We start from the raw sequence: 27,644 nt of genomic DNA, 5'->3' as shown, positions 1-27,644 counted from the left end.
GGGGGGAGAGATTTAGCCAGCATTGGAAGAAACCATGTGGTCTAATGGTGCGTGTGGATTGAACAAACGTGGCATCTCTCTATTGAATGGTAGCCATTTCCGGAACTTAAATTCAAATAAAAAAACCAAGACAGACAAATCGTGAACGATGTCTAGGTCTCTCGGTTTTGTGCTATACTTTCATATTTAAGTCCTGTGCACGTCTGAAGCTCGTCGGTCTTAGTGTAAATCATGACGAAATTGGCCATAAATACTTCCTTGTTTGAGTTGCTGTGCCATCGACGAAAAGTGGCACTGGGTGGAATGACATAGCGCATATTAGCTATAAACACACAAGAGGAAAACATATCCCACAATGAAGTCCCCCATTTCTATAATGCCTCACATGCCCGCCTAGGTCCACTAGAAGATATGCAGCCGCTCAATTTTGACAGTGGTTGAATTGGGTGTACCTTTGAAATTGGCACGAACCTTTTCACCCTCAAGCATTATGGCTCTGTGTATGGTTCTAAGAGTCTAGCTGGGCTCTGCTCAGACAAAGAGGCGAGGAATGATGTGAAGTACTATTTTATAGAGGTTGGTCATTGAAGCGGGTGAGACCTCCGGAGCCATATTTTCCCCCTGCTTGGTTTCAGAGTGAACAGAATCGCTGAGTTATTGGGCACGATTTCTCGCTTGAGGGTTCCTAAACTATTACGACCCGTCGAGGCCACAATCACCCACAACTCGATCCTCTGAAGGCGTGAAAGAGGCTTCCGCTGGCTCGACCTTGATTAGTCTCAGAATGAGACACAAAATGAGCCACGACAGGGTGGGTCTCGCATTGAAGGCTGTTTGTTCGTCCGTTCGCTTGTCTTGGCTAGTCCCCTCACCGAACCGACGAACGTATGAAGATATCATTTGAATGCAACAAAGATACTCATTTCCTCTATCCCATTGGCCAGCTACCCTCGAGCAACCGGAAAAGGGAAGCAGAAATACTGGTGCGTGGAAGTATGGCGGTGAATGGTATAAGTTTACGGTGATATTGATGGCCTTCAGGCCTTTGGAGGCCTGACGAAAAGATACGGCCATTCCAGAACATTGACCAAGAATCATTTCTCTTGCATCTCATTCCAGAGTGGAACAACCCGGGGAGGGGAGCAAGCAGCTTTGCCACAATTGTTGTTCACTAGAGGATCCTTGAGAATCGAATACCTCGGCTCAAGATTAGGAAAAAGAGGAAAAGCGGTACATTGGGAACCATGTCCAACTTGGTAAATGAACAGGACGACGAGGTGGTCGAGCTCCGGTAAAGGCAACCAGAAACCAGATCTACTACTTAGGTGTGGGTTGGGATGGTTCTCAACAAGAGTAAAAGTAGGAAATAAATGCGGCCTTGTCTCGACTATCGCACTTAAAATGAAATATGACTCTGGAACAAATGGTACCTCTGCCTCAGAGAATGCCCATGTGTTGGTGAGTGAATTGAGCGTTCAAACGCCTGCCACGTTTCAATCCTCTTTGGTCTGGAACTGTCTTCAAGGATAATGCCCACGAAAACGCAGGCAGGAAAAAGGCTGCGTGTTTTTACTGAAGGTTGGAGATTTTCAATTAACTACCACAAGAGAAGAAGGACTACTGACTCGAGGGCTGAAAGAACCAGTCATATTTTACGTGTGGATTCAATTTAAGACCAGACACCCATCCGACCCTCGCCAGTAGAAAAGACCATAATTTGGCCAAGGTTAATAAAGCCCGGCAATTGTTTGCCCGACCTCGAGCCTTGCCACTGCATGTACGTACGTACGTATTGTATCTACGACAAGAACACAATACAATACACCACATTTTGCTTTTATGGTGCTTCTCAGCCATGGTGAGAAGGATAGCTTTCTGTGCTTGACCCCGAATTGGCTTGTCAAAGTCGAAGTCATGGTGGGAGCATTGAAAAAGAAGACGAAGGAAGGGATATTCATTATGTTGGGGTTCGTTCAGAATGAGAGGAAAGGATCTATGATGTTCTCCAACCATGTTGCCGCCAGACGGTGGAACTGGTTCGATGTTGTAAGTTACGAAGATCCCGCTCAAGGCAGTAAAGACGATCTTTACTAGGCCAGGGGCTCTCAAGGACAAGAAACCAGTCGGCATGAAGAGAAGAAGAAAATTGAGACACTTGAACATAACGGCACACACACAAGAACGGGAATGAACTCCGAGACGCCGACTGGAAATGCCAAATCATGGCGAGTCACTCGGCCCTTCTAAAGCCCCCAACGAGATCTCTACTATAAGTTATGTTAATTAAATGAACCCAATTTGCAATATCTATCCGGGCAGCGTGTTTCATTTACCTCAAATTCAGATGTGAACTGAGCCACTTGACAGTCCAAGAACACGGTGCCTCCCAAGGGAATTTCCACCACAGAATTGTTGGTGAGGTCGCCATTCAAGAAGAACGGTCTCGGATCGGGCGTGGTTGATCGGAGCTCGTAGTATTCGTCGTATTCCGGGAAAGTTGTACTGGGCGGGGTAGAGTATTCCAACCAAAAGTTTCGATTGTTGTTGTAACGGAAACTAGGGAACACTCCCCCATCGTTGTTGGGATGGAGTGGCTTTGGCGGGGCTGGAAACGAACAAAGCGAGAGTGAAAGAGGGCGATGACATAAGTGCCTTCACATCAAAGGCCGAGGTACAAATACGAAAGGTTGAAGAGCCATGTGATGCGGCTAATATGATTTTGTAGCCTGTCAACACTTGCCATTGGAGTCTTTTAGTGTCATAAACAAGTGAAAGAGCGATTGACATTGGGCTTATTGCCGCCAGAATTGGATGGAAAGGATTCAGTCGAATCCAATCTGTCGGGTCCTTGTGGTGGAATGGTGCCCACGGTAACCATTTAGGCCAGACCACAAAACCAAAGGGGTGGGTGGGGGAAGGGAGGTGGTGAAGGAGATCAAAGTGTCTTGGTTCGTCACATTTGGTGCATTGCTACACAAGACTAACCGCACACAAACAACACGTGTGTAAGTCAGAGGATAAAAGCCCGTCATTTCTCAGTTCAGAGAAAAAGATCCTTGTGTGGTAGTCGAGAGTGCCAATCTGTAGATAAAACAGCCTCTCCTTGGCGAAGCAAAATTTTGCGACAAATGACTCACGCACATAACAACTTCTGCATTCCAAGAACAAGGCCCTATTCGGTGGTTTCTCCCGGTGAATGGATTTTGCACGCTCTTGGCAGGGACGAGTTAGAATCCAGTGGCTTGAGAGGCATGCACGAAACGTAAATGTAAGACGTGAGACCTAATGACGTCTGTTCTTTTGTCCCATGAAAATTGCTCCGTTCTTTGCCAAGAAGGTTAAACGACCGTTTCATAGAGGGAGGTGGCACAAGGCAATCTGTGGGTTTGCATATGCATGAGTAAAAGTTGTCTGGAAACTTGGCCAAATTACTCAAGGCCAATTGAAACCCAAGGAGGGAGCCTTGGCCATCAAATGGAGCTCAAAGCGAGTAAGGTTGATGAAGATGCCACTTCCAGTAGTTCCTCAAGATCAAGAGCACAAAAGAGCCCGAGCAAAAATGGAATGGAGGTAGGTAGTGTACAGTTATTCAAGGAAGCAAATAAAAAGCTCTTCGAACCAAGGAATTTTCTTCAGATGCACACTTGATGCCACAACGGCTACTTTGTTCAGTCATCGAACTAAGGAATAGGTATTGTCGAAAAGAACAGACGCTTGAACAACTGCAAGTAACATTTATAATTCCATTGTTCAATACGGCAACACAAAAATACATAAAAGAAACGATATCCGCATACCGCTTATCGTTATTCAGTGAGGCCTGCTCTCTGTGAAGTAGAGTTGCATTTTTTTATTTTTGAAAATGTCTCGGTATCAGTGTGTTAGACTCCAGAAGTTTATGATTTATCTCAGTATCAAATGAATGGCTCTCTAAAGAACAATTTGAACCCGAATGTAAGTAATGTGTACGAGGGGCTTCACTGTGAAGTAAGTCATAGACTGTATACATAACGGAGCTCAAGTGGCGACATTGGCACTCGACATTGCATTTTAAAGCTCCCGGGATATGTTTTCTTCCACTTGAATTGCGTACATTCCCGACAATTGATGGCCCCTTAAAATGGCGTTAGATCGACCCAATGGTTAGAATTCCCAGACAAAGGCCATTGGTCAAAAGCCATAGAAAGCCTTGTAGACGAAGGCTCATAACTTACCTTGCATGCAGCTCCCAAAGACCGAGACTAAGATGATCAATTTTGCCTCTGGTTTCCTCACCATATTGAAGGCTTGCCAAATCGTAACACGTTCCACAGAATTAGATTTGAATTTTCATGTGGAGTCTTCTCATGGAATCAGTATATAAGTGAAGGTTTTATCATAACAACCTCTTTGAGGGACCCCTGGTCCTCCAATGATGGCCTTGATGCTTGATTTGCTCTTGAGGTCTTCGTTCCACTTCACGGGCACTAAATCACTGATTCAACCTTGATGGGAACTGTTCCCTTGAATCTCAGTTGAACTCTATTACGCGTGTCCAACAAGACCCATTGGATATTGAAAGGCATCCACGGAGCTCATGAATTCGATATGACCATTTGTTGTTCCAATCGCATTGTCCAGTGGCCGGTAAACTTGTTTTTGGAACACAAATACACAAGTCCGCTCTCTTTTTTACTTTCCTTTGCCCACGATCTACCACTCACTAAAATAGAGAGATGAAAGGCTCCTCTTTTTGTTGGATGGTCCCTGAGCACGTTGGAGTCACTTTCTGTCGGTTTGATGGGATCTAAACGAGAAAAAACTGTTTCGACAAATGCTCCGCTCCACAGTTTTTATCCAATTGATTGACTCAACATTTCCCTAAAAGATGAAATACTTTCATAATTGGATCCCTTAACGAAGGTTCTTTGCAAAAAGAAACAATGGTCCCTTCAATAGAAAATCTGTACGATCCTAGGATCTGGAAAGAACACGTGGTACTAATTCTTTTTATGGCTCCTTATGACGTCATAACACACGCGCAAGAAAGTGGTTCCAAATTGGAAGTTTACTTCAGTGCACAGAAAGCGGAAAGCAATCGATTTCAATCCATTCAAGTCGGCCGCCACGAGTGAGAATAAAGTATTGAAGAAATTTGTGAGTGAACGACGTCCCATCTTTAACAGACATTCCTTTGGAGTTCCTAAACCGTCTTTAGCCACGTGATCTCAATGGAATTCTCTTGTCAGAAAAAAAGAAGGCGAACAATTGGGGACAGTTCTGATTGAGATGCAGAGAGAGACAAGATTGTTGAATCACTGACGTACAAAAAATGATCCACTCGATTTTGATGACATATTTCAAACTGAAGTCCCTTGAAAACGAGGAATAGAATGATCTCGACCTTAGCCTACTTGAGACATCTTATGAAGTGTAGTAAACAAGTAGTTGGCTAATTGAATCCTCTGCAGATCTACGGTTTAATTAGCATAACTCAACTCGGCCTTTAGGAACCTATTGATAAGATGAACATCCACTTCATTGTCACCCATTCCAAGGCCGTTTCCATAAACTTACCATAAGAACAACTGTGTATCCCAACCAAGCCAAGACTTGCTTTTCCTGGTCGGACTCTGCATCATAAATTTCCGCTTAATTTTCCAACACTCAAGGTCCAATGTCTTCCTGCTTTATTAAACGAAGCCTCTTTTTGTACCCTGCACCAATCTGGTACGACGAGTACGAAGGAGTGATGTAAAAAGCTCGCTTTGACTCTACCGCATTATTGGTTCTCGAGAGACCCTCTAACCGTGCGTTCGTTCCTTGGTCCGTTGGTTAGCTCGCTTTTCAAGCTGAACTTGAATTCCAGAAATGCCCAGGAAGTGGATCCCTTCTCCCCTCCAATGGTTCATCTCGTCAGTGTCGAGCTTTGTCAAGGTCATGGCAACACATATTTCAATGAGAGCGGGGAGGAATGTTCCACCTCGGAACATTAGGGAACAAAGGTGACAATCAACAAATGTTTTCTCTGGGCACATCATGCTCTGACGTTTGGCCAGACTACCGTAAAGCTGAGAGCGTCCTCGACTATTTCAAGTATTTCAAGTCTCAACCTTTGAAGATCGTTCAACCGTATCTTGTCTGGAATCTCAGCATTAAATCGTGCCCAAAATGGGGCTACTGAGATTCGAAACAACCTTTTAAGGCCGCATCCCTGGATCCTTCTGACTGAGATTCCTAAGTCTCGGCTCCCGTTGCACGAACGGGGGTCTTGGATACCTTTACATCCTGTTCATGGTTAACAAAAACATCTCCTAGGTTCTGGACGACTTTTGTGTGCCAATACTTCTTCAGGAGAAAACTCGTTCGCATAACCCTAATCCCACTCAAACCGGTGTTTCTTGAGCCAAAGAAATCACTCCCGGGCAAGTAAAAATCTCCTTCATGTTTGTAAGCTTCTATTTTGATCATGATATTACCTCTGGGCTTCAAAAGAGGCTGAATTGTACTAAAACAGTGGATCTACGTAGGTACACAGTAGAAAATGCATACTACATAAAAGTTCCCTCATTCTATAACACTGCAAAGGAAGGACAAGGCTTTTGTAACATTTTCCAGCCAACTACAGTAGACGTGAGACCAAGGCATCGTATACCCACCCACTTAAAGTTCAAGGTACCTCACAGTAGCACAGTAGACCGGCTTGTTTGGGTTAAAAGCGAACTTTGCACCTCGGAAAATAAAACTTCATTCATGAATCTCCGACAAGAGGACTAGACAAACAGAATGAATCATTTCGCTTCCTTCTTTCAGTTCCCGGATGCAACCGAAAGTCTAGCTAGCTTCCTATTTGTACGTATATTGATGCTAGGAATGAACGATGGCATTAATAGGTTACATGAACCGAATGTCAAAGTCTGTTAGTTTTTTGTTTACATTGTAACATTGAAAATAAAGGAACAGGAATGGGAAGTGTTGTTGATAGTCTTTCAGGGAGTCGAACCAAAATTAGTTCAGATTCATGACCTTTCCCTCTTGTTGCTAAATCTGTTTGGGTGAGCAAGGCACATTTCACTTTCAAAATGACTGAAAATCCGCTACTACCGAGGAAAAGATCCCACCATACCATGAAAACTTGTCTTTGTTACATTATTTTTGGTTTTAATTGACTTGGCAGCCATGTCGAACTTCATTCCGGTTCAAATGCATTTTCGTGATAGGCCCACTGAAGGCTTCATGCCATAGGGCCTCGTGAACATGTCGGCCCCAGTCCTGCATGCATCAGAATAACCTTGGCGATCCTGTTACAATGACCTTTGGGGTTCGGCTGGAATGGGATCGGTTCTCAGCTTATGGATCAGTAATACCCCATGCAACACCCGCTTTTGGTTCTCTGAGTGAAAAAGCACGATAAACATTCGTCTCAAAAGGGCTTTGTCACAATAATCGGACTCTCTTCTAGATAGCTCCTAACAAAAAGCAAGGTGACCATGTCGTAAAAGCCTGATTTGCTTGCATTGCGTGGTCTTCAAGAGCTGAAAGTTTGTCCTTCGAAATGTGCCAAAAACCAAAGGTGGATGTGTAAGCCATGTGTCACGAAGAAATGAACTTTCCAGATGGTTTTTGCTAGTCTAGAGCTACTCGTTCCAATCCATGTATTTGGCTCCAGAACTCGGTTCAAGTCAAGCAATGGAACATTGAGCCTCTAGCTGTCTCTTCAAAGGTGCAATTACTTCGAAAAGGTCCTCGGTGACCACGCCTCAAAATGTGCTGTATTTTCAATTGAAAGTCTTCTTTAGTCTTGGATTGGGGTTACAAAAGGTTTGGACCACTTGAAATAAGTCTCCGAATCTCCTGATGAGAACTAGGTTTTGCCCAACTTGTAGATGAAATTGGGAAAAGGAATTAGTAAGCGAATTTTAATTTCCTCTTTCACGGGAAAACTGATGAGAGCAGAAAGTAGGAAATCAAGGCCAATGGGCGGGATTGAATTGGGAACACTCCAAATTGGAGAGGAAATTAAGCTCGAGAGTGAGAAGAAAATAAAATGAGAGAATTGACAACTCATTTGATATCCTCGGGAAGTTCGTGTCCCTTTATTGTTTTTCCTATTCAAATGTTATAGTTAGAAAACTAAGAGGTGCGGCCATCATAAAAGATCTGTCTTTTCATCGATGAGGTGCACATGAGATTACAGTACTAGACTACGCCCTATAAATATTATATCAGAGCACAATTTCAAGGGCGACGGATTCCTTCGATGTTAATATTTGGTATCATATTTGCTTTTCTCCTCTCCTCACGTCATAGGGAAAGGCCATTCAATAATTGGAATCCTCGCTCATAATCCTATATCTTGTAGACTTGGATGGAACCATTTGAAGTGGCTTAGCTCTACCGACCCTCGATGAACCCCACGCTACCTGAGACTAGCCTTCAAAAGGCAAACATAAAGGAGACTTTGAAAGTTCATGGCTTTGATGATCAAAATCTGGTTCATGACTCCTGCTAGGTTCCAATTTGATCCAAAACGTTTGCTTGAGGCTGGAAAAAAAATCCAATACATAATTTTGAAGCACCATCTAAAGCCACTCTTTCGAGTTCCTCAGTTCCACGACTTTGAGAGATGTTGCTTGAAGGGGAAAAACAAGCCCGTTCCAACTTCTGAGTTGGGTCAGTCTCGATTGTTTTGGTGGCTTAATCACGGTTAACGAAGAACCGAATGACAGGCTAAGAGCACGCACCAAAATACAGCAACTTTTTGCCTGCTTTAACAATGAATTGCTTAGGATCTCTTAAGGTCTTTTGAAAGCAGAATTGTCGTTGAAACGAGGTCAGGTTTTTCCAATTAGTGAAAATGGGGCACCTGCAGTTGTTGCTATTGTTGTTGTTCCATTTCTCCCATATCAATAAATCACCTTACCAAAGAACATGTGAACTCTCCATTGGCACCCTCTACTGCCCATGTACTAAAAAAAGCTGATATATGGACTGAGCCAGATCGATCATCTACGTACGATAGCTGTACTTGTATATATTAGAAAAAGATCACCTCCATTGATACGGCACGAAAAGCAATTTTGAGTCATGTCATAAATGCCCTCAATATTGTCTTAAATATTGCAATTACTTACTAAAGCCTAGATTGGAGAGCGCCGATCAATTTGGATGTTCCTTGCGTAAAATGCTAACGCTGCCATTAACCAGTTTCTAGATAGCAGTTTTGGGAGCTATCTGCCACTCATATTTGGGTATTAGGCCATAGATAATTGGTGGGCTAAAATGAATTATGGTTTACACAAAAACTGTGCTCAGATAAGGCGTGTCCCAAAGAGCCAGAAATGCCGTGACTTTCGCTATTCGAGAAATCAATTCTAAAGATCAACCCTTCCTACTTTGGTGACAACAGTCAAGTTTCTTGGAATGCATTTATATGCCTTTTGTCTTGAAAGCAAACTTTTCTAAGCCTCGAAAGATATTCCAAAGATTTGTGGTCCAACCAACGGCTTAAGACAATTGCTTTTATTTCGATATGCGGTTGCCAACAACAAGACCGAAACAGCTCAGTTCGGTTACTGTATTAATCATTTTCCCATTCATTTGGTCCTCTATCATCCGATGATTGATCTGGGCGTTAGGCAATGGACAATTAATTCCTTGTTATCATGACAGCATGCCGGAACCTAAGACTAAACCCAGCCTTTCTCTCGGCCTTTTATGCATCACAATGAGGCAAGTCATTAACCCTTCCTTGTTCTGGACTCGGAGCCGTACTTTGCCTTGTGTTACCACCTTGATGTTTTCTATGCAGGATCAAGTAGTGTCCTGTACTGTACAGTGCATGAGCACATCTAACCCGAAAAAATATATTTATGAGCCTCTGTCCTGTCATAGACACCTGATGACACGTTGCAATAGCCCCAAAGTCACCCACCATCCCCCTTCTTGACTCCAAAATGAGCCCCATTCTCAGAGCGAGACCTTATCTTTGGGTCTGGTTCAACAACGGCAAAGGGGGCGAATAAAGGTAACATGATGGTCCCTTGGGAGGGTGGCTAAAGGTGACCTAGATTCTACTTCTCTGCTCTGGCTATCCTCCGGTTGTGATTAAAAATTTCTCCAATATGTGACTTTGAAGAGGGCTCAAAACTTTGGGTGAACTTTGGCTTGACTTGTGTCCTTGTTTCTTGTGCGAAGTAAGCAAAGACCACTTGTCAAGGGATCATATCTGAGGGGTTCCAATTTGTCACCAAAATCAGATATCGGCACAAATGTCAATTCCACAAAGGTTCGCTCTCAATCAAAGGCATTTTTTTCGAATGGAAAAAACGAGTTCCTGAGTCTAGACCTAGAACATGTTCGCCTAGTGGTAGCAAAGATCACTGAGTTGGATCACTTGAACGATTGAAGAGAAACTCACTTTTCCTGGTGCTAAAACCCTCTTCCTGAGTGGCCTTGTGACAGGTCAAGTAATCCCCTTTTTGCCAATTTATCCTTTCTTGTCCCGAGTAATTTACGAGTCACGCCCTTGCCACCACCTTTTTAACTTGAGACAATTCCTGCAGTGACTAGAAAGTGCAATTTTATGGTATTCAATAAAGAAAATTCAAGGAAAAATGTGGGGCGGCACCCTGATTTTGGGCATTTAGTGGAGGGAGAATTTAAACAAACACCACAGCGTGATCCAAATGAGTTGTGCTACAAAACTAAAAAAAATGCATTTTCATTGAAGTCAGTTCAGTCACTGCACTAATATCTTGGCTCAATATCAAAGTGCGGTTTGCTTCAACAAGCCGGCAAATTATCAATTATGACAAAGTCAGTCCGTTCCCGCCGGTCTAGACTCTTCCTCACAAAAAACTCAAAATCAGGGTGCCGCACTTTATTTGTCCTTGAATTTTCTTTGCTTCTCATGGTTGAATCAACCTTTCTAAATTGCAAAGGCATCCCGTTCAATTTTTAAACGGCTTTGGATGAAAAGCTTCAATTCTCATTTTTTCGCACCATATCTGGATCTGATATTGGCAGAGAGAAGGGAAAAGAAAAGGCTCAAAGTTTTGTCTCAGGCCATTGGCAATTGAGCTCCCTCTGAGGCTTGAAATTGCAGATCGAGCGAGAAGGAGAGGATTCGGTGTAGAATTTTAACCCTCCATTTAACTCAAAAGCAATTTGCATGGGGCAATTAAGCTTGGTCTTGGTTTGGTTGCCTCTCGTATCTGAAACGTCAGAAAGACCGAAACGACCTCACATTCCTTCCGTACGCTCAACGAACAGATGGCTATCTTTGAACCCTCTCAATAGTAACCTCATTAGTAGCAAAAATATATTTTGAAAAGGCTCTTTCAAAATTGGGAAAAGTCACAAAATATCCGTGGAGAGGAGTGGCTTTTATGTTTGAAGTAGTCAAGACTTGATCGCCAAACCCATTTGGTAAATGAGACAACATCGAGCGGAGCCAGCCTTTGAAATGCATCTTTTGCATGAAACGTCACCATTTTGGTCCCAAATACTAAGATGCCAGCTCGCAAGGCTCAGCTGAACGAAGGTAGAAAGAAGTCTGGAGTCAGCCACCGAATGTCTTTGAGTACACTATATTACGGACGCAGAATGCTGCATGCAGCACCAAATCGACGCAAATGCTCATGCACAAGATAGGCAATATGCACCTCCAAATTCGAAGGCCACAAACAAGGCGAATGCTGGCGAAGACGGCAGGACCATTTCAATTGCAATTATGGGTGTCATGGAATAAAAAAGCTGGGCCAGCCAAACATTGTACGTGTCTAACCTCTACGTAGATTGAATATCTTGTAGGTTTTAGACTTCGATAACCCGAAAGGCCAATCATTGGAACATGCTAGATATGTCTCGTAATTCCAAATCAATAAGAGTTGGTTGGCCCCCTTTCGTGTTCAGGATGATACCTTTCGAAGATATCCGGCCCATGTCGTGAATGTCAGCCACACTAACACTCAAATGAGGCCAAGGAAGATCCCTAATAGAGGGTTCACTATCCAGAACCTAAGATGACACGATCGTCGTGCTTTCCTCTCACATAACAAAGGCTGTGAGGAACGCTCCAATAGAGGCCAATAATAGTAGTAGATTTGTGGTTTCCTCGATATTCCACTTCTTGAAGATCTTATTGAGATCGCTCAAAGGCGAATATTTGGAAGTACAGAGAACAAGCATTTAAGGAATTCTGACCTTACCAGTTCAGATAAGGTTGTTTCTTAAACTTGCATCAGAGAACTCTGGCCTCTGTGTTGAAAAAAAGGTCTCTGAGTTTTAGACCGAAGATAAGGGAGGAAGAGCCCAAACGTGTCATTTGTGGGAAGAGCTTAGTGACTTGGCTAGCATTAATTCGACGCCATCAGCGAGATAAAAGGTTATATGAGAAGCCTTGGTTGACGGCTGGTGTTTCCTTCAATTTTGAACTTTCTTTGCCACTGTAATAAACTCTCAAGGTTTCACTTTTAGCCACTCGCCAAACCCAACTAAGCATTGGTGAGAATTGCGAATATGAATTTGGCTTGCTCAATGCAAATGTGCTGCTCTTTTTTTTTTTTGATGGTCTATTAAACGGGAGGTTCATGAATATTTCAGAAATGAGCGTAACCGCTAAATGATAAGAGTGACTTTCAAAGCTAAAAGACAACAGACTCTATGTTGACTTGAAGGATATGCCAATGTGTTCAAAATATCACTGTGTCTTAGGACATGGAAGGATATTCGAATTTCTTGGGTGATTGGATATTCGTCTTGGCCAACCAATCACAAAACAAGTACAAGTTTATGTCAATCCTTTGTGCTGGGATCGGATTTGCATATCAAAAGGAAATTGTTTGGTTAACAAGCTCTGATTGGGCACGAAGAGTGAAAAAGTCCTCGTCAAGTTTATTTGTGTTGTCAAGAACATAGCTTGATGATTCGAAGTTTCTCGGGCCTAGGCGCCAAAAAAAAGGAATAAAGACCCCAAGCAACCCGATTTTGCAGCCTTCGAATTTGGCCGTTGCACATTGTAACTTCGCCTCCAAAACGATCATGCTCATTGCAGTCACTATCTTCCAGCCTGGTTTAGCCGAATCTTTGCCATTGTCCGTATGTTCAATAAATAGTCATGGGCCATTCAAGATGATCATTGTGAGCCCCACAGTCCATAGTTGCTGGTGGAACATGAGTGGATCATGGAACATAGTGGTGGTAGTAGTTCATGCCGTGATTACGTGAGCCAAAAGTTTCGACTTGTTCCAGCACTTTTGTGGTCACGCGGTGGCTTTTTTGCTCTCCCTGCAGACTGACTTGGGACTACTTAAGAAGAAAGCCGTGGGATCCCTCCTACCTCATAAAGACAGAGTCCAAATTAATAGAGCATTTCCTGGTAATTACATCAGCAAAGTGAACCATTCCTGACCATGGGATCGCCTCAGATGATCCAAATGGGTCGTTCGAAGCAAGTGGAACAAGTTCTTTCCTTTCAAATTGGGCCTCCCAGCCAAAACCCGGGCCTAATCCTCTTCTCTCTCACATTAAAGGTAAAAGTTTGACCAGTAATTGCTGTGTGGCCAGAAAGTCATTAATTTGCGAGCAGGCCTCTAAAAGTGATTCATGTCGGTTGAATGAAACACTTGCCTCGTTTGTGTACTGACACTCACCCCTTGAATTAATGCGTAATGAGCAACGAATTGACTCGACTGCCACTTGCAAGGAATTGCCCGATCACAATTTAAGTTGAATGCAACTTTACACTCTTTTTATTGAACCTAAGCACCTTCTTCCATGCAACAATAATGGAGACTATTGAAGTTGCCAAAGGGACCGGTGCGCCAAAGAGCTGTTTTTGGAATTCCGAAGGGTCTAGTCGGGAATGATTGGGACCCGCCTTTGAGCGCGTGAACCACCGTTCAGTTGCCACAAAGGCTCGACTCTCTCGCATTCTTCAGCTTTCTACGGGACCCAATGAAGGTTCCTAGAAATGTTTTTTGTTCATTGCACGACTGAGGAACGAATGAAGCGATATACTTTGCAGTATCCGACATGCAGTCGGTGCTTGTTGTATCAGCCTGGCCCCGGTATGAACAGTATTTATCCCAATCAGACAGACAACCTAATGGCGGCTAAAAAAGAGGTTGATGAGTAGATGGCGAGCAAAAACATTGAAGTGGGAGATGATACATCTTAGATAATTTCAAGAGGCAAAGTAGAGTGGGGGACTGAAAACTATTTCTGATACAACGTAACTTAATAGTCTGATGCATCTTTTTATATTTGAATACGGTCTTAGAGATACGGTTTATCCCTCCAAGTTTCATATTTCAGCAATGTATAAAAATATCCACAAAATTTTATTTTGTGATTGTATTTCAATTTATCACATTACTAAGTAATTGCTTGTCAACCGACAAGAGTAAGTGCATTATTTGTTTGGACCTTTTTATCACGCATGTTTTGGTAGGCTTCGCCATTTTACCAAACTTTCTTCTTGTGACCTTATTTTCACACAACAAAATTTGTTAGATTTGTAATTTTTGTTTGACGTTGAAGTAAACTTGTTAGGGTGAATAAAGTCACAAATGGGAATTTAAAAGCGAAAAAACAAAAAAATATGATAAATTTAGATAAAAATCATGAACTACTACTGTTAGTGCAATATAGTGACAACGCAAGAGTTTGCGAAACATACTTATTTTTCTGTTCACCTTTTTCCATTACTCTAGTGATAAGTAATGTAATGTATGAAGACTCAATAACATTACGGAATTGCCTCGGAGATACAAACAATTTTGGAGGTCAAATAAAGAACACAAGAGGTTTGAAGTAATTGATGATAATAATAGTAATTGCATTCGAAGTCTACCAAAGGCCCCGTTGGCGATAGGCCACCACTTATTATTGCTCTAGCCGTAAAATACACTGGACTTCTGGTGTTCCTCAGAAATAAGAACATTTGTGAAAGGCAGTGATTTAAGGGTCCTCTTGGAGTGCTATTTTCTGTCTGAGATCTCCAAGAGCAGCTTTTGTTGAAGACGCTTCCATACAAAACACCAGTTCAGAACGTTTTCACGTTCATTGAGACCATGAAGCTAGCCCATCTTCTGTTGATTTTATCTCTTTGAAGACCTTCATAAGCTTGTTTCTGCCGAATTGCGTTCACCGAGACACAATCGAAAACTTCCTGCCTCTGATCACGGCAAGGGCTCTCGATCCCCGGACAGAGCTCCAAATCGAGACCTGGAACAAAGCTGAGCATTTATCTTTCGTTCAAGGACATTAACGTTTTCTATTGAGTGTACATCCCGTATTTCCTCCTTTCAATAAGCCGGTGGTTATCGTCTTGGACGAAGGGAACATAATTATGGTGTGAAAGGCCCACTTTGGACCCATTCATTTTCAGGTTAAGTTTGAAATTGGCTGTACTTCAAAGCCAACTCGAAAGGGTCCAGTGGTGATTCATTTCAAAGTGAGGTAGAGTCGATTGATGGGTGGTGAAATGATACACAATGAAAATTGGCGTGTCTGACGGTGTTTTGGAACGAGCTTTGCCCTAGCATTATTTACCCATTGCCTCGTTTGACACATGTACGCATGTGAATCGCTCAATCAACAATGCATCGATTAAAATATCTGGAGTGCGTGTAGGATCTAAATCATGTGCTCCATAATATCATACATTTTTGAAGAGTTTTAGGACGCAACGGAAGGTCAATAACCGAGACTGATTCTTTCCATGACAACCATGAGTTTAAACACGACCGATCCGCGATGATAATCGAGAGAGCCAAGATTGTGAGTGTTGCTTTGTTGAACTTAAAGTTGAGACTTGTGAACTCAAACTTTGATTCAAAACATTAAGATTTCGCCAATGGCGTCAAATATCAAATCGACTGAAATATGACCTTGAAGCCTGCATTTTGCAATCAGAATAACAAGTTTGAAAGCAGACAAAGTCTTCAACCAGCGCAAGCACATTGCATATTAGGATCCGTTCGTGATGCGTTAATTTCCATGCCAAGTCGTTTGCCAACAAGATCAAAGCTTACTCCGATGACGAATTCCGGGCTTCGGTGTATGTCTTGTACAACAAGATGTCTTTCTTAATCCTTGTGCTGACAACAGCAACCTGTGTCGAACAATCTATCAGTAGCCAAGATAAATGGCTGTGGTTCTTCCCTTCGGCCTCCAATTTGCCAAGCCCGAGCTGCACATTCTGTTCCACGCATCTGGAGCGCCATCAAATTTTGAGGTTGATCTTGAAGCGAGTCCTTGCGAGGGAAGTCAACCACCACCACTACCACCGCCATTTCTACTTCACCGTCTTCCCTCTTCACCATCGATATCGTTTATTCCACACAACGCACATTCGTCGGAATAAGGAATGGGAGGAAAGCCATAAGCGGAAGAACGAGGTAAGGCAATTCCAAATGCAATCAAAGGCAAACCCATTGGAACGCAAAAGAACTGCCCCTCGTATGCATTCGCTACTATATCCATCCATGTGGTTGGTTACCTTAGGTATCTGAGTAGTAATGCCAAGTCTCATTCATGATCACGTGGAATTATCCGCCGAGGATCTGGCTAAAAGACATGGAAGAAAAAAGGATCTGCCCCCGGGAGCCACACGTCCGCACATGGCAGATTGCAGACAAAAAGAGCCGAACAGGGGAGCCATCCCCGACTTAGATATCCAGCCAGCCTTCTAATCAGCCCTGAGTCGTCTGACGAGATTCCATTTGGCGAAATGCCTTGATAACATCTGAACTTTACAGACGGCTCGCGTTATTGGAAGGATCTCGCTCACCGAATCAAGCTCCCAGACAATGTGGATCCAATTTGATTTTACTCGTGTAAGGCGACTCACTCACTGTAGACAGTCAAGGGTCCCTTTCGTGCATGTTTTCCAGCCCTTTCGACTTGACATGGAAGCTCGATAGTAGTTTTACAGAGTCTCATGGCCACAATTGATTGATATTTTCCGCATTGCTTGCCTCTCAAGCTCTTTTTTACTTGAGTAGAAATGTGGCATTGGTTCGTTTAAGGTCGGGCTATACGGGGACATTTCAACAAGACGTAGAAGCAAAGATAAGATTCTTGATACACGGACTCTCGCCCAAGAGCGTCGTCATGCGGCAATGAGACACGACAAAGAGAAGAGAAAACTAAGCGGCTCCATTCTTAAGCGGAGATACCCCATGGGCAAACTGGACAACATAGGCCGCCCCTCATCTACCAGGCTTCAATGGGAACATCAAACGCCATTGAGGATCAACTCGAAGTGAGTAGTACTTTCGAGTTATGTGGTGGTTTAGTGAATCTTTTAAGTCAGTTCCTCAAGCTTCGGGATCGATTCTGACGTCCGAACGTGTCAGCGGACATGGTGGGTGTTAGAATCAAATCTGGAAGTGAAGACCTGAGCCCAGTGTCTTGAAGCCAAGGAATGAATCTTCGATCGAGAAAAGATCCAACTTAGGTAGCATAGTACGACCTTTTCTCGATCTAATATTCACTCCTTGGCTTTAAAAATCTGGTCTCTGGGCCCTACCGAAAACCTCTCTTCCCTCCTGTCGTAGACCTCTCATTTCTTAGTCAGATTCCTCTTCACCGGCATCAATTCAAGGACAATTCCGAATCGAGAGAACCAACCGTCCAATTTGGAGGCGAGGATGATGGCTGAGAGGCTGAGGCCACCGATGAGGCCAACGTCAAATAGGATAAGGAAACTTCCGGTCGTGCTCAACTCTAGGGTGATGCCAAAGGTTATTATACGAGTATTTCCTACTCAAACGCATCTGTCTCGCCTCTTCAGCTCCTCAAATTGAACCCTTGTACATATTACTCTATACGGTCCCGCGACACGCACACACTTATCGCTCTGGGAAAACTTTTTCTATGGCTTTTATAGAGCTCTAAAATAAGACTTAATAGCTGACAAGTTAGGAAGCAGCTCTGGGCCAGATTTGATTCCTCGAGCGTCACCTGAGAGCGACACAAAAGACTTTTCCGAGGAAAAGTTTCATTGGGCCCTTAGAATGTGGAAGGCGGCCAATGCCGACAACCAACTTGAGATTTGTCACATTGTCCCTTATGACTGGATGAAACATTGGCCCTGGTTTTCAGAGGGATTCCTTCTTGAAGTCTCGGCTCCTATCTTGGAGCAGTCCAAAGCAACCTCGGACCATTCAGCCCCCCTTGGATCGGAGTGATGTGGCACGGGTAAGAAGTCTAAGAGGTCATCTTGGAAAAAAAGGTAGCATAGTGTAGCATTTGCACTTCTGAAGAAAACGCAAGTTCATTATTGGCAACTACCACTCTGCATTTCATTATGCTCCAGAAGGAGGGCGCCAAGGCTGGCAACTAATGGTATACTTATGCTTCTGCGCTTTTACATTTGGCAACAACAGTCAAAGCCGCTAATGCACCTACGTACACTACAGAGGATAAAGAGGGAAACATAATCAGGCCGACCTTGCGGTCTCGAAAATGACCTACTTACTAAAAGACGAACTGAGGCAAAATATTGCGTTGAACCCTGATATTGGTGGCCATTCATGCTTCAGAGCCTTTTAAGGCCTTAAGTCAATGGATTTTGTGTCTGAGCTCTTACTTTAATGCCAGTTTCAAATGCATTTCTTTCTAATTGTAGCCCCACAAGAGTCCCAATACGTATTTGGAACCCATTTTTCCTCGGTCCTCACAAAGTTTGGTCTTCCGCTTCTCTTCATTTTCTTGTTCTTGGTTTCCTTTCAGTTAATTCGTTCTCTTGAGGCTCAGAGCCAAGCCAGTCATCTTCAGGCAATTAAGGAATTAGAACAAAATGAGAAGAAAGGCTTGAAAATGCAGAAGTACGTGAACTCCAAAGGAACCATGGTGGCCATATTGGGTCGAGAACAAGGCGGCGATGCTCCAAAGACTCAGGCTTCGTTCCACAACGACGTCAATGAACAAGAAAGGCGTCAAAGTTTTGCCAATGCTATTAGCGAGAATTCTCCATTGGTGGAACTTGGGACTGAGTACGACTCAATTGATGAGAATGAATCGAGGCGAGATTAAGTATTTTGGTCCAAGTTTTCAAAGCGATATAAAAGCTGGACTCTTTTGGCTCCCACTCTTGGATCAAGTTTATCAAGATCGGGGACCAGTTGAGGATGGCAAGGCAACGGGACGGATAAGAATGGGTCATTCAATCTCTTTTGTCCGCTAAATTTATGTCGTCATTGGTCGCCGTTTGCTTACATTACGAGTTATAGAAAACGAATAATAAAGCCCGTTAAAGCCATCAAATTCTGTCAAGAGGGTATCATGAGTGCCATAAATTTGATTGGCACACAATTGCACATTTCCTAAGAGGGATGTGGGACATGGAATGCAAATTGTGTCCCAGTTTTTAGGACCAGCCTCATCTTGAATACAGATTGAGCTACAGTTCCAAGTTCCCTGTGCTGGTGCCAAAAAATGAGTACTGCATGTTGAAATTCCCTATTCTATGCAATTTGGACTACCTCACACCTTACGAGGTTGTTCAGGCAACAAGGGTATCCAAGAAACAAATCCATCCTCATAACCCAAGTTAGTAGGTACTAAAAGATGGGGAACTCAAGGCTGAGGAGGTTTTCAAGTACTACGGAGATAAACATCCCCTTTTCCTCCGAAGCTGACACAGACATCTTTCCACCCATGGAACACAGACCCAAGGAGAGGTAGAGGAACACAAAGAAGCAACCTCCTCATCTTCAGCATCTGGCTCAACTCCATATGTCACTGATAATTCAAGGGGCGGCTTGCACGAAAATCGCAATCATCTCCCTCAACAAGCTTGGCAAATGGCTGGTGGACCCTTGCTACAGCAACAAGGAACACTGATTGCAGCCCAGCTTTCAAAAAACCTAAGATAAGTTCCAGGGCACTCTGGTACAGCTCCGTCATCCCCCTTTTACCGTCCCACCAATAGAACTATGCAATGGGAGCGGAAGCCAGAAGTTGGAACTCGATTAAACTTTTCAGGGGTCGGTTGTTCCATTGATTCGGGGTTTTATAGATTCCCTCATCCACTTGTGAGCTTACCAGAGGTCAATTGTGGAAACCTGCTGAAAAAAGAATGAAATCTTGCCTGAAAAAAAAAACACTACAAACTACAAAGCGAGCCTTGGAGTAGATGTTGGGTACACCTTGGCCCAAGCATGGAGCTCACTTTCCAATGTTAACATGCATTTTTGCAGCCTTTTTCGCAAAGCTCTCTCTTACTTCCGGCACATAAATTGAGCCCATCTACAAGGGCGAAAGTGGGTAAAAAGCTAACCGCCACCCAACAAAGCAGTCAGGCAAAGCTGGGAAATGATGACATCTCGGCGCCTTTCGCTCTCTCTCTCTCTGAAGTTGTGGTTTGTCGGAACTATTGCCTACACTACGTACTACAACTACTTCTTCTTCTTTCCGTCCTCGCTCGACTGTTTGTTCTGCTAGGGTTCTCTAAGCTTCGTTCGCCTTCCTTGAGTGTTCCCTATGGTCCATGGAACCAGAAGACATTTAGACGCTTTAGTCTGGAAGACAAATAGCTTGGTGGTCCATTATTGGCATTTTTGTTCATTCTGCCCGGTGTATTATTTTGGTGGGAACCACCACTACCAATGAGAGGATATCAGCATAACGCTCAGCCAGATCTGTGACTCTTATTGAGAACATATGATCAACCGTGATCGAAAGGTCCTAACATGACCTATTTTTGTCGTTTTACCAAGCTGAACTGACACCATTTGCATGTTGACTATCTTCACCCCCATTCGGTTATTTATGTTCCAGCTCACATGGATCATCAAGCTCTCTCCAAGAGTGGCACAAAACGACGACAAAGGGTGGTGGGTGGTTATTCCGATAAGATTGGCAGAAAATGGATGCATCTTGGAACATATCATGTTGAGCTCGACTGTCTAATGGACCAATGCGGACTGATCTAGGAATATAGTGGGTCAGATTTGGGGCGGCTGGGTCAAGTAATGACATAGCAACTAAACGCCTTCAGCGTATGGTCTCGAGATCTCGTACAACGTACGTACTGCCAGTAGGGACAATCTGTTTTCCACAGCATTAAGGGAACGATCTGATATGCTCACCCAAGAGGATGGAGCATGCGCAAGGAATTAGTTGAGACTTGACTGGTATACCAAGGAAAAAAGAGAGCAAGACCAATATTTGGCAAGGCATGGAACTTTTTCCGAGATGTGGCGCATTTTTATTGCCCGCTTGGCATTCTCAGACATGAAAAGAGCAGAAACTTTTAGGTTATTGGGGCTGGAAATCGATCTTGGCCTCTTAAATTCGGCAAATATTGTAAACAATGTTATGCCACCGAACTGACAGAAAAAACGCATTAATTCACTCGGTTGGAAGTTATCATTGCAGACGGATCTTACTAACTGAAATGTCACTGTAAGCGTATTGGGAGAAAAGCTGACATTGTCAGTCATTTTGGCCAAACTTGCCACCAATCGGTTTATGCACATAAACAGAATGGAGAGTCATTGGACATCTAGCCCATCTAGATAAAAAAGAAATTAATCACGAAAAAAATCCATATCATTAGACGTTTCTTGATACAAATACATACAGAAATGCTTCACTGAAAACAGAAAGTCCAAATCGAAGTTGGGCGTTGACCCCTCCCCCCCCAACAAAAAAATTCAAGCATGTTTTATCAGTTGCTTCATTGTGAAGACCACTCTCGCATTAAAATGATGCCATAGAGCATATGTATTGATGGTAAAGGAGAACGAGGAAAGTTAATAACTAGAGAGAAAAAGACATGAGAGAATAAGGGAGAAAATGTGGGTTGAAAGGCAAAATATGTTTACCTACATAGTACGGTAAGAAGAAGAAGGGATGTGTCTTTTCATTATCGTAAATATATATATATTTTATATATGTATGAATGATTTAGATAAAAAAGATAAAAACTACTCCGGCTTTTTGAAAGTCAAAAACAAGGTTTTGCGTGCCATGTTTTTGACTAATTTTTGTTCAATTTGAAGATGAACGTATGGTGCGTTGAAACATTTTGCGGGCTTAGATTAGCAGTGGTGAAACTGACAGTACAAAAGCAGGGTTGTGGAGGGACAAGCCATATCAAATCAATTCATTCATTCTTTTTCTTACAAGTACAACAGTTTGTTACAAATGTAGCAGGGCTTTAGTCGTTCCACAATAGAAGGAAAGGATTACATTTCCAGTTCCTTTGGTCAAATTGAGTGATTAATTGCACAACCATCAATCGTAAAAGAATGCAATGGCGTTAATCTTACATACAGTTACTTTTCCATGAATCTAAGAAACAATGTTTCAGGACTCTTATCCAGGGCTGGAACCGTTACCGAAAAAAGAAACGCGTTACCGTTTCCGATCATTTTTAGAAAATGTAACACGTTGCCGTTACCGTTACTTTTGCAGAAAAAGAGGGCCTTAAACTGCATAAAAATCATTGGTGCCATTTTTAACGTTTAGTGAGTATGACGTGAAACAAATGTCTCCCCTGATTATTTATTTGATCAAACTCAATTTATTCACTAGAATTATTCTTTTGCCAATCACTTTCTTCATGAGCAATTTCAGGGGTATCAACGTCTTATACTGGCCAGTACTTTTATCCTAGCACTACAAATTTGTCGAGATTTTTGTTTAAAAATGGCATATTATGTGTTTTATAAGTAATACGTCAATATACTGTGTGTAATAGGTAACCATATCTTTTATTTGTTTTGTATTTCGTTTGGCCTTTCAGTTTTCACCTTTTAAATTCCCTTTCTTAGGAATTTATTTTACTTTGAAACTTGTCTTGATATCAGGGTGGACATTGTGTACCAAAATGTCAATGATTATGTCAATTGTCAAGAGCTATCTACCATCACATTGCATGGCGGAAAGCCAAAACCAAAATCTTTGGTCAAATCACAAATCAAATGTGATGATCTTTAATTGGTCAGGATAGGATATCACCAAACTACAAAAGAGAGCCATCAAATTTTTTAAAGGCAACTAGCATTCACTGTCGCTTCGAAAATAAGCAAGGAAAATTAGAGATTAACAATTGATCCTAAGTTTCTATTCTTTGGGGGACGTGGAGATGGTTGAAATTGACTCGAGTATAGGAATTAGTCATTCTTTTAGTCAATTCTCAACGCACAATAATTTCAGCCAAATCTTCAAAGGTATTCAAGCCAACGCGCTAATTTTAACTTTACTTCCCTTTCATTCAAACCTTTGGCGCCCTAACGCCGAAATTGACTCCAAAAAAAAAATGTCCATGCATACATACAGTAGTACCCTTGTACAGTACACATCTGCTGACGTTGCTTTTCAACAGCTGAAACACAATCCATGACAGCTAGCCGCATCTCCAATCCAATCTTCCTGAGGCAGAAGAAGAGCCAATCTAGAGCTTAAGGTTTTCAGTCGTTGCATCGCTTCATTTAAGGGTAAGTTTACTATCTCATCGCCTCACCGTAGGTTCTAAGGAGTCTTCCCTCTCTGTTTCAGTTCGATTTAGTATTTGCTGACGCCATGGGAGGCACTCAAAGTGTGGAAGTTCCCGGCGGTGGCACCGAAGGCTATCACGTCCTGAGAGTGCAAGATAATTCACCCGGCTCCAAGGCTGGCTTAGAGGCCTTTTTTGACTTCATCGTGGCCATAGGAGACACACGACTCGACCAGGACAATGATACACTCAAGGATTTATTGAAAGCCAATATTGAGAAAGACATTACCATGACTGTATACAGCAGCAAGACACAGCAGGTGCGTCCAATCGTTCAGGAATGTGATGAGGTGTAAAAAGATGAGGTTTTAAGGACGGCTATGATTGATGATATGTTTCGTTTCTTAAAGGTTCGGGAGGTTTATATAACGCCCTCGACTTTGTGGGGTGGCCAGGGATTGCTAGGGATTAGCATTCGATTTTGCTCCTTTGAAGGGGCTAATGAGAATGTGTGGCACATTCTGGACGTGCAATCGAATAGTCCGGCGGAGGCTGCGGGATTGAGAGGGTTCACCGACTTTATTATCGGGGCCGATTCAGTAATGCACGAGTCGGAGGACCTTTTCACGTTGGTGGAATCCCATGAAGGACGACCACTAAAGCTGTATGTCTACAATACAGAAACGGATCATTGCCGAGAGGTCAGTACTGGGATTGACATCGGAATCTCTTTCCGTTATAAAACCCTCTGAAACTAAGCTAAAAAATGAATCTTGATCAATAGGTCAATATTACTCCCAATGGAGCTTGGGGAGGAGAAGGTAGCATCGGCTGTGGGATTGGTTATGGATATCTGCACCGAATCCCATTGGAGAACCTCCCTCCACCCTCACAATCAGTACCCCAGCAAAAGAAGCCCGAAGGAAGCGTGAGCGCCCATCCTCCCCCTCAAGCTACTAATCCAGATCAGATGGGGGCCAAGCCCACCACTTCGTCGACAATATCTGTGGTTCCCATGTTACCTGCCATGGTCACGTCTCCCGTGGTAGGGACAATGCCTCCACCCCCAATGGCGGCGTCTGCCTCGTCTACTCCCATTTCATCTACCTTGGGGACAACATCACAACAGGCACCCCCACCTTGGTCCCCTTCAGCTAGTAGTCCCATTCCACACGCTCCACCCTCGAGCCAAGTTACATCGGCTGCCAACTCGGAAATGGGCGGGCCAACGGTGGCTGAATCCGCAGTTCCCTTGTTTGGAACGGCCAATGTCCCGACGAGCCACAATGCATCGGCTCAGCAGTACTTTGGTGCTCCCAGTCCCGCCCAACAAAGCATGCCTAGCTTTCCACATTTTCAGGAAGGAATACCCGGAATGCCCATGATGCCACCATTGAATATGCCCGTGCCGGATCCAGCCATTCTGGCTGGAATGCCGCCCCCGCCCACAAACCCGATCCCCAATTTTTCCAATTTGAGCATTCCTAGCGGTATGCCGCCTGCATCGGTCCCCATGTCAACCCCAAGTGCTTATGCTGGACAACAAGCTAATGCTTGATAATGTTAACGGAAACGAAAATTGTCCTGATTTCTTTGTTTTCGTATCTCTTTTGTAAAGCAATCCACATTTTGTTCCTTCCTTCTGATTTTCAACCACGAATTGGGATCACCCATCCGATCTTTTGAACATTACCAAGTTAAGTTCTGATCAGTTTTACCAAGTTATGTATCATCTTAAGTTAAAACAATGCCCAACAGGAAGATGAAGTGTGTATCGATTATTTTCTTCTAAATCTATCGATATTTCCAGTTTTTTAATTATATCCCATCAAACTTGCTTCCTTACAACAAATTCAGTCTTCGTTACCCTAGGTTCCTATGAATTATGGTAGTAGAAGGAGGCAAGATTTGGTCAACCTGAGCCTTTGTTTACCAATACGTCACAAGATTTCTTCTGACTTCAATCAGCTGATTTTAGAAGACCCGCGTATTTGCTGGATTTGATGGACGGATTTTCGATTCCATTGACATGAACTCCCAAAACGAAGCCATTCGGTCTTGGTTGGCCACCGTTTTCGACAAACCTGAGGATATTCCCCATTATGAGCTGAACGCTGAGAACTTATCCGTCCTCATGGAATTCGCATCTGCTTGTCAAGAACGCGAGCGTTTGGAGAAAAATCGCCAGGATCTTGTTCGGAGACAGAAGGAAGAGTATAAAGCTGAAGCTGAGAAATTAGAAAAAGTGGTTGCTTTGGTAGATAGTCCAGGATTGAATAGTCAAAGCCAGACATTGGTAGATATCTTAGCTCAGGTAGCTGATCTTTTGGATTGTGACGATCCCAGTCCAAATGAGTTATCTCTTCTTTTGTACGAATTAAAGGCCAAAGTGAGCAAGATTCCTGTGCAAATGTATCGCAAGCAGAATAAGTTGAAAGACCTTCAAGCCAAAAATGTGCGTGCTTTAAAGGATTTAAGTCAAACCCAAGTGAAACTGGGTACAATCGAGAAAGAAATGAAGAAAAACAAGGTGAACACCCAACAATCTGAGAAGAAAATGGAGTTCTTAAAAGAAAAGCAAGTGGAATATGCCAAAACCGTGGCCAAATATGAGTCGGTTCTTCACAAGAATGGTTACCGTCCAGAATTGGAACACGAGGCTCTCATGGCGATGAAAGAACAAATGGACGACCTGCAGAACACTCTGAAACCTCTCAAGGCCAAATTAGAGAGCTATCAAGCATTACCACCCAATGTAGAATTGGCCAAGGCCAAAGTGGCCGAGGCTCAAGCTCAATTGCTCGAACTAACCCATCAGCTCACCCATGAGATATCTACATTGCACATCTAGAAGAATTTATTTAAGCCTACAACGACACTGATGAAAATATATTCTTAAATTCGTATACATGGGGTTACAGTTCTTGTCGGTCATAATCTCTTGGAGAACCACTGGCTCTGACACATTGGCAAGCATTTGTTTGGGCATCTTTAAACATCTGGCATCCCACACCAATCACAGCCAGATATGCCAATTTGGCCTTAAGCTTGCAAGCCTTTTCGTCCAGAAAAGCATATTTCTTCATTTGACAAACTTTGTACAGACATTTCTTGAAGGTTAAGTCGCACATATCTTTATCTTCATTGCATGTGTCGTAACACTCATCATGCGTATTGCAACACTTGGTAAAATCCTTTTCCAATTTGATCCAAGATTCTTCGGAATCATCAAAGAACATATCAAGGGCTCCACATCCATTCGCTGTTTGAACATGTCCGGGGTTCGGAATGGGTATCTTTCCCCGGGGACATTCAAAGGGGCAATCTTCGGCTATGGCAGAGTCCATGATCTGTTCAATTTTTTGCACTGTCTTCAGGCCTTTGGTGAGATAGGGGGCCATGTCCTCCAGATACTCCTTGGCCTTACCAAGAGTGTCCTGTAGATCTTGTATGAAGGCTTCATAGGATTGAAGAGTCAATGTGCACGCAAACATAACTCATAGCCAATATGATGAGAACTTCATTCTGTTTGGCAAAGGCTTAGAGTTCATTGACAAACATGAACAGTCGTGTTTGAAGTATGCGAACTAAGGAGCTATTCAAATGGAATGTTTCATCATTCTGATCGGTCGAAAAAGATGATTCAGCTTTGGCACATCACAAAAACGAGGGTACTATTCAAATGAGATGATCAAACACATTCCTTTGAGTTTTAGATTGGGACGGGTCCTCATTTGATATTGGTAAATGTAATCCTTTTTATCTCAGGTAAAAGATAGGTTGCGTGGATTTTTAGGGGAAGACTTTTGACGTGGCAGGAAGTTGCGATAAAATTGAAAATTGAGTAAATTTTGCAACTGAAAGACTTGTCCATCGAATAAACGCATTGTAAAAAAATCGACTATGAAGCCAGCTCAAAAGATATGTTCGCGCCTGAAAATGCGTAAATATTTTTAAGACACCTCACCTCGATTTTGTACATGAAATGGAGATCATCATGGTTATTAAATTTGCAAAACGCTTTCAAGACTTGTATGTCCGCAACTAAACAAGACAGAAGTCCTACTACAATGAAATGCACCATATTATCTTATCATTCCATTTGGACCTGTTCCTCGAAAGAAAAATAGTTTCAAGAGGATTTGAAGGATGGCTACACAATGTTGAGATACCTTATTCAAAATTATTCTATAAACTACCATTATGC

General features: G+C 42.9%; 5 protein-coding genes across 10 annotated transcripts in view; 3 read left to right on the top strand and 2 right to left on the bottom strand.

Moving 5' to 3' along the window:
• Positions 1-13,793, bottom strand: part of LOC131888706 (uncharacterized) — a 30,119-nt gene extending 16,326 nt beyond the window's left edge. Inside the window, exons 1-3 of one of the 2 annotated variants that reach the window (XM_059237625.1) lie at positions 13,635-13,793; positions 4,215-4,860; positions 2,334-2,605 (exon numbers count right to left, since the gene is read on the bottom strand). In XM_059237625.1, coding sequence (XP_059093608.1) covers positions 2,334-2,605; positions 4,215-4,278 — 336 coding nt within the window. In that variant the 5' untranslated portion in view covers positions 4,279-4,860; positions 13,635-13,793. Of the gene's footprint in view, positions 1-2,333; positions 2,606-4,214; positions 4,861-10,399; positions 10,534-13,634 lie in introns of those variants that run through there. The other variant, XM_059237626.1, reaches the window with a different exon arrangement.
• A 2,092-nt stretch (positions 13,794-15,885) lies between these two features.
• LOC131888705 (uncharacterized) lies at positions 15,886-19,257 on the top strand. 5 transcript variants are annotated; one of them, XM_059237623.1, is made up of 6 exons: positions 15,892-16,385; positions 16,492-16,823; positions 17,016-17,251; positions 17,567-17,732; positions 18,094-18,189; positions 18,724-19,257. In XM_059237623.1, the coding sequence occupies exons 2-6, from the start codon at positions 16,797-16,799 to the stop codon at positions 19,024-19,026; spliced, it is 828 nt and encodes a 275-aa protein (XP_059093606.1). In that variant the 5' UTR covers positions 15,892-16,385; positions 16,492-16,796; the 3' UTR covers positions 19,027-19,257. The 5 variants fall into 5 exon arrangements, 4 of the variants coding, with proteins under 4 accessions (XP_059093605.1, XP_059093606.1, XP_059093604.1 ...); XR_009374151.1 differs by lacking the exon at positions 16,492-16,823 and having other exon boundaries at positions 15,886-16,385; positions 17,563-17,732; XM_059237622.1 differs by lacking the exon at positions 16,492-16,823 and having other exon boundaries at positions 15,890-16,385; positions 17,594-17,732.
• Positions 19,258-23,057: 3,800 nt separating this feature from the next.
• Positions 23,058-25,274, top strand: LOC131887974 (Golgi reassembly-stacking protein 2-like). The gene is made up of 4 exons (XM_059236727.1): positions 23,058-23,438; positions 23,500-23,757; positions 23,848-24,138; positions 24,222-25,274. The coding sequence occupies exons 2-4, from the start codon at positions 23,524-23,526 to the stop codon at positions 24,993-24,995; spliced, it is 1,299 nt and encodes a 432-aa protein (XP_059092710.1). The 5' UTR covers positions 23,058-23,438; positions 23,500-23,523; the 3' UTR covers positions 24,996-25,274.
• A 57-nt stretch (positions 25,275-25,331) lies between these two features.
• Positions 25,332-26,343, top strand: LOC131887975 (HAUS augmin-like complex subunit 1). Its single transcript, XM_059236728.1, has one exon. It carries the CDS (start codon positions 25,467-25,469, stop codon positions 26,286-26,288), a length of 822 nt encoding a protein of 273 aa, XP_059092711.1. The 5' UTR covers positions 25,332-25,466; the 3' UTR covers positions 26,289-26,343.
• LOC131887976 (group XIIA secretory phospholipase A2-like) lies at positions 26,312-27,209 on the bottom strand. Its single transcript, XM_059236729.1, has one exon. It carries the CDS (start codon positions 26,929-26,931, stop codon positions 26,353-26,355), a length of 579 nt encoding a protein of 192 aa, XP_059092712.1. The 5' UTR covers positions 26,932-27,209; the 3' UTR covers positions 26,312-26,352.
• Between the last annotated feature and the right edge of the window lie 435 nt (positions 27,210-27,644).

Source organism: Tigriopus californicus, chromosome 10 (genome assembly GCF_007210705.1).
Source record: "Tigriopus californicus strain San Diego chromosome 10, Tcal_SD_v2.1, whole genome shotgun sequence".
In the NCBI taxonomy this organism is placed as follows: domain Eukaryota; kingdom Metazoa; phylum Arthropoda; class Copepoda; order Harpacticoida; family Harpacticidae; genus Tigriopus; species Tigriopus californicus.
This window is presented reverse-complemented; position numbering and strand designations above follow the sequence as displayed.

Coding starts and splice junctions, on each gene's coding strand:
- LOC131888705 (XM_059237621.1), top strand. CDS start 16,065: ATGTCTTTCTTAATCCTTGTGCTGACAACAGCAACCTGTGTCGAACAA. Junction 17,252..17,566: donor CCATTGAGGATCAACTCGAA/GTGAGTAGTACT, acceptor TTTCTTAGTCAG/ATTCCTCTTCACCGGCATCA. Junction 17,733..18,093: donor ACTCTAGGGTGATGCCAAAG/GTTATTATACGA, acceptor CCTGGTTTTCAG/AGGGATTCCTTCTTGAAGTC.
- LOC131887975 (XM_059236728.1), top strand. CDS start 25,467: ATGAACTCCCAAAACGAAGCCATTCGGTCTTGGTTGGCCACCGTTTTC.
- LOC131887976 (XM_059236729.1), bottom strand. CDS start 26,931: ATGTTTGCGTGCACATTGACTCTTCAATCCTATGAAGCCTTCATACAA.
- LOC131887974 (XM_059236727.1), top strand. CDS start 23,524: ATGGGAGGCACTCAAAGTGTGGAAGTTCCCGGCGGTGGCACCGAAGGC. Junction 23,758..23,847: donor ACAGCAGCAAGACACAGCAG/GTGCGTCCAATC, acceptor CGTTTCTTAAAG/GTTCGGGAGGTTTATATAAC. Junction 24,139..24,221: donor AAACGGATCATTGCCGAGAG/GTCAGTACTGGG, acceptor CTTGATCAATAG/GTCAATATTACTCCCAATGG.